Source organism: Octopus bimaculoides, chromosome 1 (genome assembly GCF_046866305.1).
Source record: "Octopus bimaculoides isolate indiv1 chromosome 1, ASM4686630v1, whole genome shotgun sequence".
In the NCBI taxonomy this organism is placed as follows: domain Eukaryota; kingdom Metazoa; phylum Mollusca; class Cephalopoda; order Octopoda; family Octopodidae; genus Octopus; species Octopus bimaculoides.
The window spans coordinates 53,299,407-53,321,846 of record NC_142928.1 but is presented as its reverse complement, the minus strand read 5'-3'; the positions used below and the strand labels follow the sequence as shown (position 1 = coordinate 53,321,846).

The 22,440-nt window shown below is 31.7% G+C and overlaps 1 protein-coding gene across 27 annotated transcripts in view; it reads right to left on the bottom strand.

Moving 5' to 3' along the window:
* LOC106881656 (calcium-dependent secretion activator 1) overlaps positions 1-22,440 on the bottom strand; it is a 240,691-nt gene that overhangs the window by 105,585 nt on the left and 112,666 nt on the right. For 11 of the 27 annotated variants that reach the window (XM_089359140.1, XM_089359365.1, XM_089359056.1 and 8 more), the window contains one exon: positions 9,147-9,194. The exons of the other annotated variants lie outside the window; for them this stretch is intronic. In XM_089359140.1, coding sequence (XP_089215266.1) covers positions 9,147-9,194 — 48 coding nt within the window. The remainder of the gene's footprint in view (positions 1-9,146; positions 9,195-22,440) is intronic. 27 annotated transcript variants of the gene reach the window in all.

The following is a 22,440-nucleotide window of genomic DNA, read 5'->3' as shown; positions in this document are numbered from 1 at the left end:
TATATATGTATATATATATACATATATACATATATATATATATATATATATATATATATACACACATATATATATACATATATATACACACACACACATCTTCATATGTATGTACAAATATCTAGCTATGTATATAAAATTTCCTCTTAGAATAAAATGGAAACTTTTGTCATATATATACTCTTTTACTTGTTTCAGTTATGCAGCTGCAGTCATGCTGGAGCACCACCGTGTGTGCGTATGAGTGTGTACACACATATATAACAGAAGCACTACGCAACATTATTAGGTCACACGATCTCAGTGGCATTGCCTTGAATACATGAACATATCTCAGAATACTGAGTATCGCTATCGCTCATCCCCCTATCAATAATTCCTCTCAACACTATCATTCATGTCTTTCTCTCATACTTCTCACTCTGTAAAGAGGTTGGCAAGCATGGAAAGACAGAATTGTGAGGACCATTGAATTGTACCAAGGATATGGTTATTTGTCTAATGCTGGCATCACAAAAAATGCACCCAGTATTCTTTTCAAAGTGTGAGAACTTTTAAGACTTGTTGAGGACCTGACACTTTTCTAGAGTTCATGCCACATAAAAAGTTACAAAGTACCCTTTACACTCTATAAAATGATTGGTGTTAGTAAGAAAAGTGAATGTAAAATGACAATGATAAACTTATAAGCATGTATTTTTGCTCAACATCCTTTTTTTAGCCACTTTACATAAAGTGGAAGCTTTTGTCAACTATGTTTTCTTTCGGTAATAGAAAGAGACATAAACCTGACTAGTTTCAGGATTTTTCACTTAATCAGACATTGGTTACTCATCTTCCTGACAACAGGATATACCAATTCTTGAAAATAAAAGCTAGCTATTGTTAAACTTGATCAATGAAGAAGGACACAATCTAATGTGAGAATGGTTTACATGCACTGATCCATGCTTTAGAACAATAGCACTGGTAGGAAACAAGTCTTTCAATGAAGAAGCAAGTGGGAAATAACAGATATAAGATGGTGCTAGAAGTTGAAGTTTCAACTCTGGATGTAGGCAGTACATATGTATAGGTCAATTGTTTGCTGATCAGAGTTAACAACATCATTAAGCACCATTCTAAGTAACCATACAGGCCCTTTAGAATAGGTTCCAGAAAAAGCAGTCTGCCGAAAGTTTGTTACATCATCAAAACATTAGTTAGCTTCAACAATTGCCCATCTCATATAAACAGTATGAACAAAAATGCAAATGATATTAAAACATCACCAGCAACACCAAGCCGGAATGGCCACACACTGCATGTAAGATGATGATCAGCATGCATTATGAGAGAGCTCTGAGAATTATGATAAAGACATTTTTCACTATCAGTGTGTTGTGTCTCATCAACACTGCTATGTCCTTCTTTGAACTCACTATATAACATGGACTGATAGCAAGGTTATAACAATACAAATATCAATCAGAAACAACACGTAACAAACAATATCTCTTCTCAATGACTTCTATGACTGTCTTCACAAAGCGCCTGCGTACACCACACTGTCATCACTAACAGTGCACATGCACTTTTATACAATTTAAGACAGTTGACTTGATATCCCAGGGATGTCAGGATTTCACCACAACACAGTGAAATTCATTTTCCTCAAAGGGCTTAGATGTTTATTGAATGACCAAGTATAAGCCAACAATTTATTGTCCCAGATATTCTAAACACTGCTATATTGCACACAATGGCATGCAGTGATTAACTATATGTACTGCAGTGTGACAATCAACATACTGCACTTTTTTCACTGTCTAGCATATTTCTGTACACATATATATTCTGATAGTGGCCACATCAAAGACAGGCAAGGTAAATTCTGTGAAACTGCAACTTTTTGCTATTACTTTGCATTTATTGATGGTATGAATCCCAGCAGAGCATTTTGAACTAATGAAGCTGGGCTGAATACATGTGAGTGTTCATCAGCTGATGTAGTAATGTTCAGGTTTATTGAAGTTATATCTGGGTGTTTATACAATTAGTGAATAATGAGCAACAACAAACAGCGCCTCATGTGAATCACAGTTTTACTGATGTCTAAGGGAGGAAGGAGTTTGATACTGAAGCCATCATGCATTTTCATGCAAGATTAGAGAATACTTATAACAGGCTTCACTCAGTTTCTGCCAACCAAGTCAGTTCAGGGCTATTGTATTAAAAGAAGACACTTGGCCAAGCTGCCACACAGTGGGACTAGAACTAAAAGCAAAATCATATGGTTAGGAAGCAACCTCCATAAACACACAACCATGCCTGCACCTGCATGTATGTATATATATGTGTGTGCATATATATATATATATATATGTTTATGTATGTGTATACAAACACACATATACACACAGAGGTATGGTTAAACAAAAAGGAGAGACAGAACTCAATGCACAAAATTAAAGCATATATATATTTGCCATTTAATTTTAAAATACACAAATATGTGAGTGTATAAATGTATACCACTTTCATAAATAATAATCTCGCTATATAAAAAGGTCAAGTCGTGTGTGTTACATTTCTTTTAATTGGTTACAAGCATTTTCAATCATGCTACAGACAAGTTGAGAGAGAAAGCAGTAGGGAAACATAAATAATGAGTGAAAGAGGAAAAGTTGGTATGAGTAATAATGTAAGAGAGAAAGAATGGGAAAAACTAGCAAAATATACTTCTATAGTAGAGAAAAGAAATTAAAGAACGTGACAAAATAGCAGATGTGTTAAGTGATCAAATGATAAAGAAATATATATATATATATATATATATATATATATATATATAGAGAGAGAGAGAGAGAGGGGGGGGGGAGAAATTCGTGTATGATACTTAAGTGCTACAGGACAAGTGGGCTTTGGGACATGAAGAAAAGCATTGAAAGACGATTTTGATTGAGAGAATAAATATGCAGTGAGTGTGGAATGGAGGATGAATGAAGTGAATTGGTTGGGGAAAGAAATTCAAGAACCAACTTCTTGAATATACAAAGGTAACTGCAGGTCAAACAAATGAACAGAAAAACTATTAGACTTTCAATTGCAGAACGAAGATAATCACAAGCAACCAATGTTTCATATGAACTGGAGATAAGAACTGCTGAAAAGAGAGGGAAACAAACCTCATCATTCTTTGACAGGCACTGATGACACAAAAGTATCTCAGGCAATAAAGAAGCCTGATGATATCATAAGCCTGCAGAATGACCTAAATGCAATATACAAGTGGGCAGAGCAAAATAACATGCAGTTCAATGCTAAAAAATTTCAAGTACTGCATTTCAAGGCCACAAGTGCCCCCCAACTGGCATACACAGGACCTGGAGGTATTGCAATCCCAGAACAACAAACAGTGAGAGACCTGGGCATCAGCATGTATAGTGATACATCATTTCACATGCACATTGTCAAGTTGACAGCAAAGTGCAGACAACTGGCAGGGTGGATACTGAGGACATTCCGAACAAGGGATCAAAAATCATGTTGACTCTATGGAAGACACTTCTTTGGAGCTGCCTAGACTATTGCTCTCAGTTGTGGTCACCACACAGTGTCAAGCGGACAGCCGAACTCGAGGCAATTCACAGGGAGCGACTGAAGGCACTAGGTCTCTACTCCCTGGAGCGCAGGCGGGAGAGTTATGTAATAATTTACATATGGAAAATACTGGAAGGACTGGTACCAAGCATCAAGTACTACATGGCATCAAGTACTACATGCCCGCACAGGTCGCCATTGCATTGTACCAAGGGTACTGTCCACTGCATCTCACATAAGAACAAAGTATTGCAACAACCTCGGTTTCAGAGGACCTCAGCTTTTTAATGCCCTGCCAAAACAATTGAGAGGCCCGCAGGACATGGATATAGAGGTCTTCAAAACAAAACTCGGCACTTTCCTCTCCACGATACTAGACGAACCAATGGCTCAAAATGAGATACAGTTGAGGGCAGCAATGCCAAATTCTCTTATACACCAGATGTGCCATCGAAACTCTTGATTGGACTATATCAGGTGGCAGAGAAGAGCCATGCAAGGAACGTGAAGAGAGCACAGCATAAAGATGGCAAGTCACGGTGGTGCTCCAGCACGACCGCAGCCACTTGGCTGAAATGCATAAATAAATATATATGTATATATTTATATATATATATATATATATATATATATATGTATGTTTTTATATATATATATATATATATATATATATATATATGTGGAGAATTCACAAAAAAACAACAGACAAAGAAAGGTGGTGTAGAAAACAAACAGATGTATTAGTATAACGCTTGGGAATTTAAAAAGTCTTTAACTTTTCAAGCCTACGCACATATATATATATATATATATATATATATATATATACATATACATATAAATATATATATATGTGTGTGTCTGTGTGTGTGTGTGTGTGTGTGTGTGTGTGTGTATTTCGTTTTTTGCATTTGGTTTGCAAAATTCCCAATGTGAATTTGTGTGTTGAAAAATATTTTATTGTGTCTGGGGAGAAATATTCTCTTTTAGTGCCTTATTACTTAACAGACTCACTGGTTCGATTTCCATTCATTTACTTGTTAATTTTTTCTAAAATTTTTGTTGATTCTTACAACTTTTTCAATAGTTGTTGAAAAGGTTGCAAGATGTCACAAAAATTTTAAGAATAATAATAAATAAGTATTTCATTTTGGGGTTTGGTTTACAAGATTCTTTGTGAGTGCATGTGTTAAAGCATATTCTGTTGTATTTGGAGAGAGTCATTCTCTATTAGTGCCTTATAATTTATCACACCGGTAAAATTTCCACTCATTTATTTATTTTTCTAAAATTTTTGTTGCATCTTGCAACCTTTCCAATAGTTGTTGACTGTCCATTATTTAAGCTGTGTTCTTTTTGTTCATTTGTGTGCATTTGTGTGGGTCAGTGTGAATGTGCACATATACATGTATGAATGCATGTAAGTGTGTGTACGCATGTATGCATGTGTGTGTGCGTACATATATATGTATGTGTGTATGTTTGTATGTATGTATTCTGCATATTCATGTGCCTGTGTGTGCGTGTGTGTGTATTTGCATGTGTGTACATATGTACCTGTCTCCTTGTGTGTGCATGTCTTAGTGTGTGTGTGTGTGTGTGTGTGTGTGTGTGTGTGTGTGTATGGATGTGTACCTCCGTGTGTGGACATGTGTCTCCATATGCATCCTTGTGTGAACTGAAGTGTGTGTATATATGGTCAGGTGTTTCAGTCTTAATTTGTGTATGTGTGCTTGTCTGTTCATATAACCTATGTACTTATCCATCTGTATGTCTATCTGTTTACTTTCATATCCATATGCCTACATACATGTGTATACACACACACATACATACATCTATCTGCATAACAGCCCACTAACTATTCTACCTGTATAAAATATAAACTGTGGGTATGGGGGTGTGATAATCTACTACGTATATTCCCTATTTAGTACTGGGGATGTTTCATTTATGAGGATGTACTCCTGTATTTATTTGAGTTATTTAAAAGAAAGTTGGTTTCTTCTGATGGTTGCTTTCCTCGCATTCAGTACTATAATGTGTTTATTTGGGAAGTCTGTTGTGTGGCATTATTCTGTATTAATGCCCTTATATAAATACAAACGAATAATTATATTCTTGGGAATAGAAATTTCCCTTATGAATTTTTTTACACACTGACTTCCTGATAAAATTCTTGTAAAAGATTTTTATCCTTTATCGAATTTATTAATCAAATATATACACGGAATATATTCAATGCTGAATTTTATTCCAATTTGCACACGTGTACCGAAAACAACCTAGAAAGATTCCCGCTTCTTTATGAAGAGATATATACAGATAAACTTCATTCCCTTTGCTTTGTCGGATACGTAGAGTGTTCGTTTTGGTAAGGTGAGGATTTTGTTTATTTATATATATTTTGTACAATACTATGCTGATGAACGGAAACTAGATTTCATTCTAGTAATCGCGAAATCGGTCGATACATAGTTGAGTTATTTAAAAGAAAGTTGGTTTCTTCTGATGGTTGCTTTCCTCGCATTCGGTACTATAATGTGTTTATTTGGGAAGTCTGTTGTGTGGCATTATTCTGTAGTAATGCCCTTATATAAATATAAACGAATATATATATATATATATATATATATATATATATATATATATATATATATATATATATATATATATATATATACACACACACACACACACACACACACACACACACACACACACATCTTGTTTGTTCTTATCAATTGCTCAAATAATAAAGATCATATCTTTTTTATGGAGTGCACATGTTAGAAAAGTGTACAATGATCCAAATACATGTATTATATATGTATATACACATAATACAGAACTTATTCAAACACACCCACACAAATTTTTAATCTTCCTCAGATATTTTAAATTCACTGCAATACCAAAATTTAACATCAGTTCAGAACACTCAATAATATGATGATTTTGCGATATTAGTGACTGGTATTACTTCCATCTAAGTTTTAACTATAAAGACTGAATCAGTATTTAAATTATAAAACAAAATGTGAGCAAATTATACTAAAAGATATAAGGTAAATTTTATAAACAAAAATTTTATAGAATATTTCAATCAAGTTTTTAGTTTTTGATATTTCAAATATATTTCTATTGTTATTTTATTAATTATATTATCTTAAAACATTGAATTATAAAATCTAGAAAAAATTTGAACACTAGATAAGTAGATAATTTTATTATGAATATTTATGTCAATCTAAGAAACACTGATATTTAAAGAACTATTAATGTTGGCATCTATATTTAAAAGGGAATGTTATTTTCTTTTTTTGCATTTAATCAAACGATTTTATATAATGATTAAAATTGAAAATTACTAATTAAAACAATGAATGTAAACTTATTTGAATAAAAACAAATATAAGAAGGGGAAATTAGAAAAGAGTTAATAGTATAATATGGGGAAAATTAATTCGCTTCCTTTTAGGATTGAAAAGGTGAGGTTAATTTTTAAAGGTGAGGTTAATTTGTCCTTTTAATTGTTGCAGGTTAGCATTTGATAGGAAAACATAAACAAGGAAAGAAGAAAACCAGATTCCAAGGAGAGAGAACTGGGCAAAATGTTATAACTAGAAAGTGTAAAGAATAAGAGAATGTCACTGATAGAAAGGAAAGCAGAAAGTGTACCCATATACTTAAATAGGTTTAGTACTAACAAGCCTAAGGAGAATAGAGGGCATTTAAATTAATATCAAGAGGATAATACAATTTAAGGATAATCTATAGTTTCTAATGGTGCTTTACTTTCAAGAACTTCTTTTGCATGAATGTAATCTAATAATTTAGTGAGGGAAAAGTAGTGTGCTCAAACAAAGGAGCAATATTTCACAACAGCACTTACCAGTGATTAACAAAGAAAATGTTCTTTTTGGCTAACTAATAAATAAATAATAATTATTTTTTATTATTTTTTTTGGTTCTGAAAAGGAAACTGAATCTTGTTTGGTACAGTAAGAATATACCAACAAGAATGATCAAGGCATTGGACTTTTGACTGGATAATTGGGAATTTTTAAGAGGGAAAGGAAGAAAAAGAGGAAGAGAGAAAGAAAAGAGAGAGAGGGGAGGAAGAAAATGAAAAGAGAAAGAGAGTTTAATTTAGTAAAAGCTGAAATATTGGTTGGTGGTCCATTGTACTCAAATTATATTTTCTTAAATATTCTTTATCCTACAGTGCTCAAACTATCTTTTCTTAAATGTCTTTTGATAGTCTACAGTGCTCAAAATATTTTTTCTTGACTAGCATTTAGTGGTTTATTGTGCTAATATAATTTCTAAAGTATTATTTAGTAGTTCAAAATTGCACAAATTATAATTTCTTGAATTAAAATTATGAACAATATTGAATTAACTTTCTAATATAAATTTCCAAATTCTATAAATGAACATATATTTCAAGATGTTTGAAAATGAACAAATTAAACATAATTTTCATTATAGTATTTAATATTGATGCAAAGAAAACTCAAGTTGATTCTCACAACTTTATAAAATGTTTACATATATATCTGAATGCAAAATATGAATTTAATCCATTGCTTTGGTATATTTAGAGAGCTATCAATTATATATGTATTATTAAGAAGTGTTAAAATTTGAAATTATAATTAAATTATAGATAATACTTGGTAAATTTGATACAAAATAAGGAATATATGTTTATGGCAAATATGTTTGTGTTAAAACAACAGTGTGTATGAGCTTCTATACTTTGTTACTTATAGAAAGGTAATTTTTATAGAAGAAAAAAGAACAAGGTAGTTTGCACACGAAAAAAGAACACTATGATCTGGAGAGATTAATATTGATAAATTTCGAATGAATATAATATCTACAGAAACACAGTAATAACTTACATCAAAAGTAATGACTAAAAACACAACTAAATATATACAATAAATATAATTGAAATGAAAGCAAAATACCAAATAGAATTTTTAAAATGTGATCCATAAATACTACTATCAAAGTAAATATAAATATGCTTAAAATTTATAACATGATCTTTCAAGGCAAAAATCCTGATTATTTTAGAAATGCTTGTTAGAGAAAAGCTAAGAGATATTAATCTAAAATAATTAGATATAAGAAAGGAAGCAGTGAGGTGTAAAACGAGCCGTGAAAGTTTTGTGGTGAAACGATTGATTATATAAAGAAAGAAATCACAGAAATTATACAACTTTAAGAGAATTGATATTTTTATCAACCGTTCAAAGAATTTGTAGGAAGTAAATAGTGAAAGTTATAATAAAGTCATAACATAATAGAAGGAAAATGTGTTGAAAGAATAAAATTGAATAAATTTGAATAAATATTTCAGTATAATTAAAAAAAAAAAGACTGATCATGCTAATTGCAACAAATATGGTGTTGGTGACAGTGGTTATAGCAGTGCTTGTGGTAGTGATGAGAGCTGCTTCAGCAGCAATGGCAGCAGCACAGCTATTGCAATCTAGTACAACATCAAACCACAACATTGATCTATCATACAAAGATACACAAAAGCTCACTGATGTATAATTGGATTCCCATGGTGAGAGTTTGCTTTTATCTCGCAGCTGTGGAAAGGAATGAAGAGTTAATTGCTTACATATCACAAAAAAAAAAAATAAATAAATAATGGGAGAAACTTGTTGGAGAATTAATAATAAAGAGTGTAGGATAGATAAATCCACTTTAACTGCAAAGCCAATTAGCAATAATTTCATGCAAAGTTTATCTATTTTAAATAATTATAAAAGTGAAGTAAAGTGAAACTTAAGAATCTGATATTACATACACCAATACCAAAAAATAACCAGAAAATGTATAAAAATAACTTTTACTCAAATACTACAACCTAAAAAGCTAATGAAACCTATAATAACAGATAAAAAAGAAAGATATCACAGCTATATATTTCAGTAAAACTATATATACATTTTTTTGCATCAAATAGATGCATAATAAATAGAAAGCATAATAAATAGAAAACAATTTATAAAAGTGATTAAAATTGCAATATTTTAGAATATTAAAAATATAACTAATATTAAGATAAATAGAAATTAAAATTTAATGACATTTATGTAGAAATTTTAATTTCAGAAAAAAATAATGAATTTCTACTGATTGTTAATAGTAAATTCAGTAACAGTTTTGTTATTCTGAGGAAGTAATGCAAATCAAATATTCATATACATTCCTCAAAGAAACATTACTAACAACAAGAAGTCTAAGTTCAGAAGCATACAAATAGCTTTACATTTCAGAGTAGTAATTTTTAAATATGTCATTATCTACTTCTAGACATAAACAATAGTTTAGTTGTTTACAACTAAAAACTACTGCAGTAAACATTGAAGGACTGTAGCCATGAATATATAAATATAAGTGCTACATATTAAACTGACTTTTTATTCCAGCAAATCTTTTTTCAAACCTGGAAGCTATGAGAAGAAAATTATAATAATTATGAATGTACATTATTTAGATTTACATTAATTTCACAAGCATAGAAAATATCTCCTTGTAAATTCTAAAATATAGGAACAAATACTATTCTCTCTCTCTCTCTCTCTCTCTCTCTCTCTCTCTCTCTCTCTCTCTCTCTCTCTCTTCTCTCTGCTATATATGCACCACACATTTTTAATACATCTGCAAGCACACACACATATACACGCACACATGTTGCACAGCTATATTTATATACAAAATATAAATACACACTGATATATATCAATACATAGAAAAAAGATCCAAATACATTAACTGAATGAAGAACCTAAACTTTACATTCTCATCACTCACAGAAATTATTAAAAGACAAGAACAAAACAGAAAAATATAACTTAAGTATTTGCAGAAATTAATAGATTTATATAAAAAATAATCTTAAATGATTACTAAGTGCTAAAGGCACACATATACATAAAAAATGATTGTAAAATATTGCTAAAGAAAATTGAAATGTTAAAACTCAAAATATTTTCAATGAAAACCCATAAAGTGCTGGGATTCATACTTACATAGCATGGACTGCTGATCACATTTTATGAAAATGAGACTACCATGCACACATAAAAAACAAAAAAATAGTTAAAATATCCTCTTAGTATATAATGGTGGCAAGTTTTACATCATCTGAAAAGTCATTAGTTGAACTATTAGTCCTCTTGCATTCTGGTGGGGTATTGGCGCATTTGAGTGACATTAGAGCCCAACAAACGCCCATAAATTAAATGCATCTACTTGGGCCATGATTGTGGCCTGTTGACCTGTGCCTGACAGCCACGATTGTGGCCCCTTGCACTTTATGTGTTAATAGAAGTGACAAGTACTTTTAACACATGGAAAAGAGATTTGATAATGCATCTCTCAGTTTTCAGACTAAATATTGTAGTTGATAAAGAGTTTTTTTTTTCTTTTGTAGTAAATAAACAAAAATAAATCATGTAGCAAATTATATTGCTACATTGCTTAGTAATACAAGTGATACAAAATTTTACAGATAAAAACATCTATCCCACAAAAATCCTAATTTGAAAGAAAAAAAATCAAGATTTTGATTAATATAAATTAAATTAGAATACCAGAAAATACTAAAATGACATTTAATATATACTAATAAATTAGGTAACAACAAAGCTTCATACAAACTATTTTAACTGACATTATCTTGCAGTCAAACACATTGAAGATTTTTAACTAATTAATGTCTTGATCAACAATTTTCATTAGAGAAATAATAAAAATCCAACATTTCAGAATAAATGATTTCACACACAACTTGACATATATATATATACTTAGATGAATATTTATGTGTATGTGCATGCACTTTTGTTTAATCTAGCTGAAGCATTACATTTCCTCTAAGTTAAATTAAAGCACACACAAATATTAAAAAAAAAAAAAAGCAGGTAAAATAAATCTATCAAATATTTAATCATATTCATTGAAGAATAAAATGAAAAATTGGATATCATAAGAGAAAAAAAATGAAATCATTCTGTTCTAAAATGATTTGTAAATGTTGTTTGCAATAGGAGTAAATCAATGGAATTATTAATTATGCTGTAAGGAATGAATCATTCTTGAAATATACATAAAATTTGTTTTATCACTTCCATAACAATACTAAATAAAAAATTTTATCAGCTCCTTCACTAAATATTGTCACTGTATATTCATCTAAGATACAACTTAACACAAGTATGATAATGCTGTAAAGATTATTGTATATACTTTTGAAGTTGCTTTGTATGTATATATATATATATATATATATATATATATATATATATATATATATCAGGTCATCCCATAAGTTCTGTCTGAATTTTGAATAAAGAAAACAAGTGATCAAATGTTATGTTCAATTGAAATTTAATCATCAATGTACTTTTCCTGATTATCTATGACTTCCTTCCATCTATTTATAAGCTTTTTAATCCTATCAATGTAAAACTCTTTTGGTTTCAAAGCGAAGAACTCTGAAATATCAGTTTCGACCTCTTCCTGGCTTGCGAAAGTTATGTCCCCCAAATGATTCTGTAAACTACGAAACAAATGGTAGTCTAAAGGAGCAAGATCGGGGGAATAAGGTGGATGAAGAAATTTTTCCCAACCAAGCTCTTCAATGATCTGTGATGTGATCTTTGCAGTGTGGGGTTGTGCATTGTCCTGATGAAGCATCACTCTTTTTTGATTCACTAAAGTGGGTCTTTTTTTCTTCAAAGCTTCGTTCAAACACTCTAATTGCTGACAGTAGACTTGAGCATTGATTGTTGCATTAGGTGGTAACAATTGAAAGTGAATTACTCCTTTGCAATCCCACCAGATAGAGAGAAGAACCTTTTTCCCATAAAGTTCCCTTCTTGGTTGTGGTTGAGCATTTTCCCTTTTACCAAGCCACTGTTTACGACATTTAACATTTCGATAGAAGATCCATTTTTCGTCACCAGTCTATCCAACAAGGGTGAAATGAGTTCGCGAGAATGGAGAGAAGAGCAGATGTCAACTCGGGATTTGCAGTTGCTTATGGACAATTCATGGGGCACCCATTTTCCAAGTTTAGGAAACTTTCCAAGTTGTTGAAGATGACGATGAACAGTTGTATGGTTTGAACTAAGCTTTATTGCTAATTCTTCAACTGATAATGCAAGATTTTCTTCAAGTAATGCCCCAAGGAGCTTATCATCAAACTCAACTGGATGTCCTGTTCGATCTTCATCTTCAAGGCTGAAATCTCCACTTCTGAATTTTGCAAACCATCTTCTGCAAGTTCTTTCACTCAAACATTCTTTCCCATAAACTGAGTGTATGTTTCGAGTGGCTTCAGCTGCAGAGTTTCCTTTTTTGTACTCATAAAACATTATGTGCTTTAAATGCTCTTTGAATACTTCCATGTTAGAAAGGGTTTTAAATCAAAGAAATTTTAATTCTATTATTCTGTAAAATAATATCTAATTAGTTTAAATGCACACAAATGCATAAAAATGATTTTTTATTCCATTAGACATACTAAAATACTATTAAATTTCATTCAATTTTAAAAAAGGTAAAATCAGACAGAACTTATGGGATGACCACATATATATATATATATATATATATATATATATATAATTTCTTTATAATTTTACCCATTGTTACTTCTTATAATAAATCCATCGTCTTTAAATAATAAAAAGAAAAATAACGTGCTATTGGTAAGATTTAGCAATGTTTTTTGTTAATAATTAACAAAGTCTCTTTTGATATATATATATATATATATATATATACACACACACTAGGTGCAGTCATGGCTGTGTAGTAGAGGAGTTTCCTTCATGACCACTAGATTTCAAGTTCATTTCCACTGTACAGCACCTTGGGCATGTGTCTTCTGCTATAGCCCCAGATGATCAAAGCCTTGTGAGTGGATTTGGTAGACAGAAACTAAAAGAAGTTCACTGCATACATGTGTGTGTATATTTATATCTCCTTGTCTTGACATCACAGGCTAATTGTAAACAAACTTCACTAACTCAGACAAGTCGTGTTGTTCATTTGCAATCTTCTGTGAAAGCATATCTGGCCAGTGTGCTATTTTGTGTTCAAAAGACTAGGGAAAATATTGCCTTACTTGGAAGCAGGTGAGGTTTGATTACAGGCAAAGTATGGTCTTAATGAATTTCATCTAACCAATTCAAGCATAGAAAAGTAAATGTTGAAACTATATAAATAAATATATATATATATATATATATATATATATATATATATATATATACACACACACACATGTGTATGTGTATATGTACACAGGCATACATCATACATATATCATATGATATAATACAAAATATATTTATAGACTGCAACTGATTTCAATAGCATGCATGTCTTCTATGCCAGACTAATGGATGGTATAGATCTGGGCTCCTTCTTTCATTACACTCAAGCCTTCCTTCACCTGGCATAGAACCATTGCTTCCCAACCACTCTCAAATATTAACTTCCACCACCACCACCATTTAATGCTGAGGAGGCTTTTTCCACTTTTTTTTTTTAGTTTTCTTTTCCCTCCTTTTTTCCTGTTCTTTTCTTTCCCTGCCTTGCAAGTTACTTGGGAACCCGACTACTACTGCTAGCATGAAAAAAAGCACTCAGTACACCCAGTAAAATGGATGGCAGTAGGAAGGCTCAACCCAGCCCTATGCCTAGCTGGATCCTGTCAAACCATCCAACCCATGACAGTATGGAAAATGAATGTTAAATGTTGATGATGAAGAAAGATGCCACTCAAATGAAGACAGCTAATACACTAGTAATGTTCCAGGAAGAAATACAAATGCTCAACCACTTTGCAGAGCACCTCTACAAAATTCTCAATGCCCCAAGTAATGTCAAGACAGAAACTTTGAAAAATGTAACATGTCCAACGCTTGATGTATTGATGGTTAATCCATCAAGTGAAGAGGAAGTATTACTCATAACCAGGTCACTCTCAAATAGAAAACACCAGTAAATGGGATTCTAGCAGAAGTGTAGAAAAATGGAGGAGATAGAATCATATCTCTATCAGATGATGCTGGAATCATGGGTGACAGGTAATGTTCCTCAAGACTGGGAAGATGCTTAAGTAAGAAGAATGATAGGGATGAATATAATAACTATTGAGGAATTTCTCAGCTTGCTGTTTGGAAAGACCAGCACAAAGTGTTGTTCAGTAATCTTTCCTGAAACTCAAGGGCTCAGAAAGGGAAAAAGCATACCAAGGACGGGAGAAGTGTATGGCACAGAATAAGCCATTCTATGTGGTCTTTATTGTCTTCTTAAAGTCATTTGATATAGTAATCAAGTTGCAACTATGACAAGTACACAAAAATTTTGGATGCTCAGAAAAGTTCACTCAAGTCCCTACACACAGGCTTGAGCATTTCTTAAGCTATGCAGTTAAACATCAGTTTTGCAGCAGGAATCAGAGCTGTGTGCTGGGATCAACATTAATCTTACTTGGGAGCAACTGTGGAACAAAAAGTATGTTACAGTCCAAGTTAAGTGCAAAATATATAGGGCAATAGTATTATCCACCCTATAATAGGTGGTAAAAAAAAAAAGCAGTCTTCAGTAAAACCAAAGCGAAAAGAATCTCACAACCTTACACTTTTGCTGGTTATATGTCAACCACTTATTGTATATACTAACAGCATTTTCATGACACAAGCACAAGAGATGTAGTCTCAGTCACCATTGTGATTGAGAGAGTGCAGCAAGAGTACTTTTTAGCAGGACACTAGTACAGTAGGAAATATGCTTTGCATACAGTAAATGTAGAGAGTATTAAGTAACCTAAGATATATAAAATGAGGATGGGAATGGGAGAGAGCAATGATAGCAGAAAGCCCAGAAGAAGCAAGAGTACAATGGGAAGGGCAGTTATTTGGGGTGGCATCAGAAGAGGAGTAATTTGCAATGGCAGGGGCAAACAAAAGTAAGGCTAGGGGATGAGATAAAGGCAAGAATACATGATGGGTAGTAATAAGCCAGAGAGCGGTAGCTGGTAGAAAGGATGAAGTTAGAGTGTATTGCATATATATGATCTGATATAGTCTCTTATATACAGGCTTAGTAAAGGGTACAGAAAGCAGAGTGGTGAGGAGACAAAAGATAGAGGAATATGATTGATAAAGAGATGGGGAAAAAGAGGAATAAGCAATAAGCTGATGAGGTTTTGGATGAACGGTGGTGGGAGTGAGGAGCAGCAAATATAGGCTAAGCAGGGTACAGAATATATCAGTTTCTGAACATATAATTAAAAGGGAAAACTGAAAAATCAAGATTAAATTTGGAAACTGTCTGAAACTTCTACAGTATATTTGTGTGTGTGGTCTACCTTTTGAAAATTAAATAACAGTTTGCTATTTATGTAAATATATATTCGGTATGTCATTATGTGAGTCTAGGTTGTTCTTATCCTACTTTAATAATAAACTCTTTTCTGTTAGGACGATGACAATCTAGTTTCTATAATTGCTGCCATGCGTGTAAGTTAGAATTAATCATTAAGTATTAAAGATTTGACACTATTTCCAAGTTTATTTTGAATGTCTGGTAGCAAATTTCCCACTTGAGCTGACCAACAAGTGCCTGTGCAAGAATAATCTCATTTTAAATTCATTTTTTGTTGAGCCAGTGAAAGATTTTAGTTGTGAGTCATTGATTAACTTTATCTTGGTACAGTATATCAAAGAATTGGTAAATCAAGCTTCATTTTGTGGGCATATCAAGTTGTCATATGTTCCAAAATTGCATTTGCTCTAAGCTTTAATATTACTGTTACTTGATATATATTTTTCAATAATTCAATTAATAGAGCTGTTAAGATTGCTGCAACAAAAGTATGACTTTAATAGAATGTCTATTAAAGATTATATGATAACTATGGTTGCTATTGAAAATATGAAAACTAACATATGGAACTCCTTGGCTATATTTCTTCTAAGATTTAAGTTCAAAACTGAATTATATTTCCTTTTCTATTTCTGTTCCTAGATTTGAGAGCTACAGGCTTAGATACATATATTCTATCATATCTAATCTATCAAACCTGCTATGACTAAATGGCTTATTGTAGAAATGTGAAGCTTTAGCAAACTATCTGCATCTGAGGATGGTGATAATATATTTCTAATAACACTTGTGACAAAATTATGGAGATTATTTGGAGCATGATTATAACATGTCATTAAATTTATGATAAAGAGAAGATTCGCTAGTGTCTAAATCTACTGTTATGTCTAGAAAGTTTACTTTGGTTGACAGTAATTTCCACACACACTCACACACATTATATATATAAATATATATACAGGGTGCAGTGAATAAATTGTTGTCTAAATTACGCAAAAATGAAAATAACACTGACATCTCATTTTAACAGATATCTTTACCAAAATTACATAAAAATACTTGAAATACTAAAGGGTAAATTTATTCAATAAAATCACCATTGGCTTCAACCACAGCCTCCAAATGACTTTGTAATCTCCTGCAACTCTTCTGCTATGAAACATATGTAGCCCAGATCTTTCATACTCCATTCCATAACTCTTCTCTCTCTCTCTCTCTCTCTCTCTCTCTCTCTCTCTCTCTATATATATATATATATATATATATATATACACTGTCATACGGAAATAATGTTTTTTTACAATCCATCCAGCCTATGCCAGCATGAAGTATGAATGTTAAATGATGAATACACACACACACATATGCACATTGATTTACGTGGGGAAAATGAAAGAGGAGTGCTCAATTACTCAATATATGTTGTATAAGACATGCTTTTTTTGGTAACTCTCATGACTGGAGTTTCACACAACTGTGATCTTCAGACAAGATCTAAAGATCACAGGATGTGGATTAGTATGACATGATTTCTCCTTTCTTTCTCTATTGTTATATATGCATATTTGTGGGTGAGTGAGTGAAAGTGTGTATATTGATGACATTTATAACAGTGCCTGTTTTATGAATGACTGAAAATTGTTTTTCCTTTTTTGTGTTCTTCAGTTTTGTAGATCACAGACACCAGAACTTTATTCAAACTCATTCTAGGCAAAGCATGTATGTTTAAGAGTACATTAACTGAAGCATCTTATTGCTCCCAATGTACTGTTGTTGCTAAAATTGTGAATCAGAGAGACTTTGAATTTTAATATTATAAAGAGACTGTAGCATAGCTGATAACATTTGGTTAGAGTAAACAACAAATCTGCTTCATTGAGTTAAAAAAAAAAAAGACCCTGGACAATCATATAGTATCTAAAAATTAAAAAAAAAATCCACAGATTTATAAAGATGAGCCAAGTGCTTAAAGTAGTTGGAACATGAAATACGGTCTTCTGCAGTTTTTTCTACCAAATTCCATTAAAAACTTAATGGGAAATTTGAGGTTAGAGAAGACACTTGTCCAAGGTGTCATGTCATGGGACTGAACAAGAAGCCACATAGTTATGAAGCAAACTTTCTAACCACACAGCCTTGCCTGAACATATTTGTTGTGTATTTTCCCTGTAAAAGAATATTTATGACTAAATATCTACAAAATACCTCCTATGTCATGTAAGTAATACTTTCTAAAAATGTTTGTTGTTTTCATACTAGTGAAAATGTGCCTTTAATTTAAAATGTAAAAAGTAATGTATTCTTTTAAGGCAAGATACTGTTCTGTTTATAAAACAAAATTTACCTAACAGCTCAAGGGTTTTAAGAAACCAGAATTAGAAATTGGTAAACATTTTACATATCAAGGCATGTAGAAATCTCATTTACCTTTAATAATATAAGTTAATTTAACATTCACATATCTAACAAAATACTTAATTTCTTTACTCTAAAAAGTCATAAGTAAAAATATACACATCCATAATAAAGTAAAAGAAAAGTTATCTTACTATATATTAAGATATATTATATGCTTGGATTTTTTTAATAATGTTTCAAATCACAATTTCTATACAAATAACTGAATTGTACAATATCTGTATGGTTCGGAGATAAAAGAATTTCCAACTCAGATAGGTAGTCATTTATGATAGGTTGCATAAATCTATTTATACAGCTGTATATCCATATGCATCTGTATTCCACTGGGGTCAATAACTATGTTTTAAACATTTAAATTATCTAAATAGTTTTTATCTAACCCTTATACTGATATGATATATTGAGTTAACTACCTGGCTCTGTGTGATCATAAGTCTCCATCAATAAATCAAGTATAAACTTTCAGAAGAGGAAAATCAGAATTATGATATTCATGCTTTTAATCATGAAGTTTTCTCATATCTACTTAGATAGCAAACAACAAACATACTGGAATTGATAAACTTTCCATTCAAAGATAGAGAGAAATCATAAACACACACACTTTCTCTCTCTCTCTCCCTCTATCTAAATATCTATCTATCTCTTTACCTCTATATCTATCTATCTATCTATCTCTCTACCTCTCTATCTATATATCTATCTATCTCTCTATCTATCTATCTCTCTATCTATATATCTATCTATCTCTCTATCTATATATCTATCTATCTCTCTATCTATATATCTATCTATCTCTCTATCTATCTATCTCTCTATCTCTCTATCTCTCTATCTATCTATCTACCTCTCTACCTCTTTACCTATCTATCTATCTATCTATCTATCCATCCATCCATCCGCCCATCCATCCGTCTGTCTGTCTGTCTGTCAGTCTCTGTCTATCTCTTCCTATACACAATGTATGTATCTTTCTATTTATGGGTTCTGATGGAGTTGTGTCATTAAGAAAGAATGTTCTTTTACAATCCAGATAAAAGTTTATTGATAAAAAAACTAAAAACCAAATGAAATGATTGATTAGGAAATGAATCATATTCAAATCAAACATTAAATATTAAGTATAAGAATGACGCTTGTGCTTCAATGCTACCACTTTCTTTGCAGTCAGGTATACATGGCAACTTATTTCAATCTACAAAAATTTACTACTGCAGCCTATGTTTTTTAGTAAATAAGAATTCTTCCATAAAAATGGATAATGTTACAGTTATGCCATTAAAAAAGCACATAAGAAAACTACAATTGGACATCCTTATAGGCAGCAGACTTCATTATCAAAGCTAAACAATGAATAAAGGCAGGGTGGTAAAGAAAGCAATGAGAACAACATCTAATGACTGCTGTTGTCAGCTATATGATGATGATAAAAAAAATATATACCTCAGATATGAGCTATATTAAGTTTTTCAACTAGGCATTAGGTTAAATAAATCATTTAAGAGATGAGGACAATTACTTGGATTCACACTCAAATATTAATTACTAAAAGTTAATTGAGCAACTCTAGTCTGGGAGAGTCGAGTAAAGTTGACAATGGCAAAAGCGAGTAGGGTGTAATGAAGTACTGTAATCAATTTCAGACAAACTTTTAAGATTTTTCGGGGTTTTTTTCCTAGAATCCTTCAGTTACATCAATATTTATTTATTGGAAAAACAGTTTCAACTGTAATCCATAATTTTATTCAATGTTTCAAAAAGAATTTGTTTAGGTGAAAGCTCTCCTGGATACTAAAGGTAGATAACAGAAGAGTGGAAGAGACAGACAAAGAGAGATTACAGTGATTCCTTTCATGTATATTTATGGTTTTTAACTGGTAATAGCTATCAATGATAAATGTGTCAGCAGCCTAAAAAGTAGGCTTAGAGAAAAGGGAGAAAGATACAATTAAGTTCACAAAAATAGCATTATATAATCATATATTAAGAACTTTGATAAAAGAATGACTATTTTATTAAATATAATTATATGATGATTATTTTAGTTTAACAATGATATATTTTATGAATTAATTATTTACATCAAGAGTCTATATTTAAATTAATGTTATAAGTGAAAAGTAGCTAGTAGTGAATAGGAGGGCAACAAATTGACAGAGATAGAATGCCATGTGATACATATTCTAACTTTCTCCACTCTGAGTTCAAATCCAGCCAAGATCAACTTAGCATTTCATCCTTTTGATGTTGTATTAGTGAAACTTTTGAACATTAAACAAGATGCTTTGTAGTACCTGTTCTAGATCTTTGTGTGTTGATGTCGATACATGTGAAAACACTGGTGCTAAGCTCTATCAGCATTCAAGAAAACTTTCCTCATTGTGCAGTGCTACCAATTCTGTGCACACTCTACCAAGCTTTTTTTTACCCATCTATTGCTTTCTTTTACCCTCATTTACCTTTATTGATATCCTTCAAATGTTCATTCTCTCTCTCTCTTTTCTTTCTCCCCCTCACATTACTCTCTCTTCTAACACTCTTTGTTGACATAGATAACATTTTTCTTGTTATATGTCACTTTCCACCTCCTTCCATAGACTAAATAGTGAAAAGAGGAGAAATGTTGTAGGTTACAGGTGATGAAATGAGAAGCTTTCTTTAGTATATTGCTACTTATCACTGTCTATCTTGTCTCACTACTACTCATTGATCCTATGCCTCTATCTTCCTATTACACTCATACTCAATCTTTCACTCTCTTTGTTATTTACCCTTTCGGTCTCATGCATTGTTAATGCAGAGTAGAGATAACAGAGCAGAGAAGTCTCTTTAATCCTCTAGGAGACAAGGTAAACATTTCTACTGCTCATTCGAGAATATGATGCAGCAATTATTCTATGTAAAATGGAGAATGAATAGAGGTATTATAGAATACAGAAGATGTTGGTGCCATGATAAAACAGGTCAGTCCACTCTGCAAAGTAACTGATATTGGAAAGAACATATAGCCATAGAAACTCAATTAAAACTTGAAAATGCAAGCAAGATGTATTCCTCCAACTTATTTAGGAGAGCAGTAACTCTGGATGAGAACTGACTTAGATTGTAATAACACAACCAACTCATGAAGAGAGAGAGAGAGTGTGTGTGTGTGTGTGTGTGTGTGTGTGTGTGTGTGTGTGTGCGCGCGCGCGCGCGTGTGTGTATGTGTGTACATATATATATATATATATATACACACACACACAAAACAGAATACCTGATGACACTTGGGTTAAGAAGTACCAAGAATCTCATATGAAAGAAACCATTACAAGAGGAAGACTAAGAAATATATGGGAAGAAATGGTCAAAGTTGATCACTACAGGTTGGCACTTATGATGAGAGGAGAATGCAACAAATGTTGAATGAAACACTGCTGATGAAAACCTAACTAATCCTTGCATGCATAGAAAAGTAGATAATGATAATGACAATGATGATGATGATACAAACACACATATGATTATAGAAACCAGTCAGTCTATGTTGCTAATAGTTATAAAATCACTGAAAGGCACTGTAAAACAGTTGAGCTTATTATCATTATACTTTTTTAACACCAGTTTCACCTAGACAATGTTTGTTTTAGGCACAACAGAAATAGTACTTACTTCTGCTTATGTTATGACATGCTGGGGAAATGTATCTTTATTCATTTTATAATTCATACATAATATTAACCATAAAAGGGATAAAGGGAAGATCAGTTGTAGATAAAATGGAAAAGTATTAACTCCTTTGACATGTTAACTTGTAATCAAATATTATCTAGAATAAATTTTAAAAGAGGAGATGGAAAATGAATAGGTTATAAAAGATAAAGACGAGATACAGTTTAGTAATAGAGTTCCAGTTTAGAAAGGGGTGAAGCAAAAAATAAGTGAGTAAGAAAGAGATAAAAGAAAAAATAGAGTAACAAAAGAAAGCATGCAAGAAAGAAATATTGAAAAAAAAAAAAA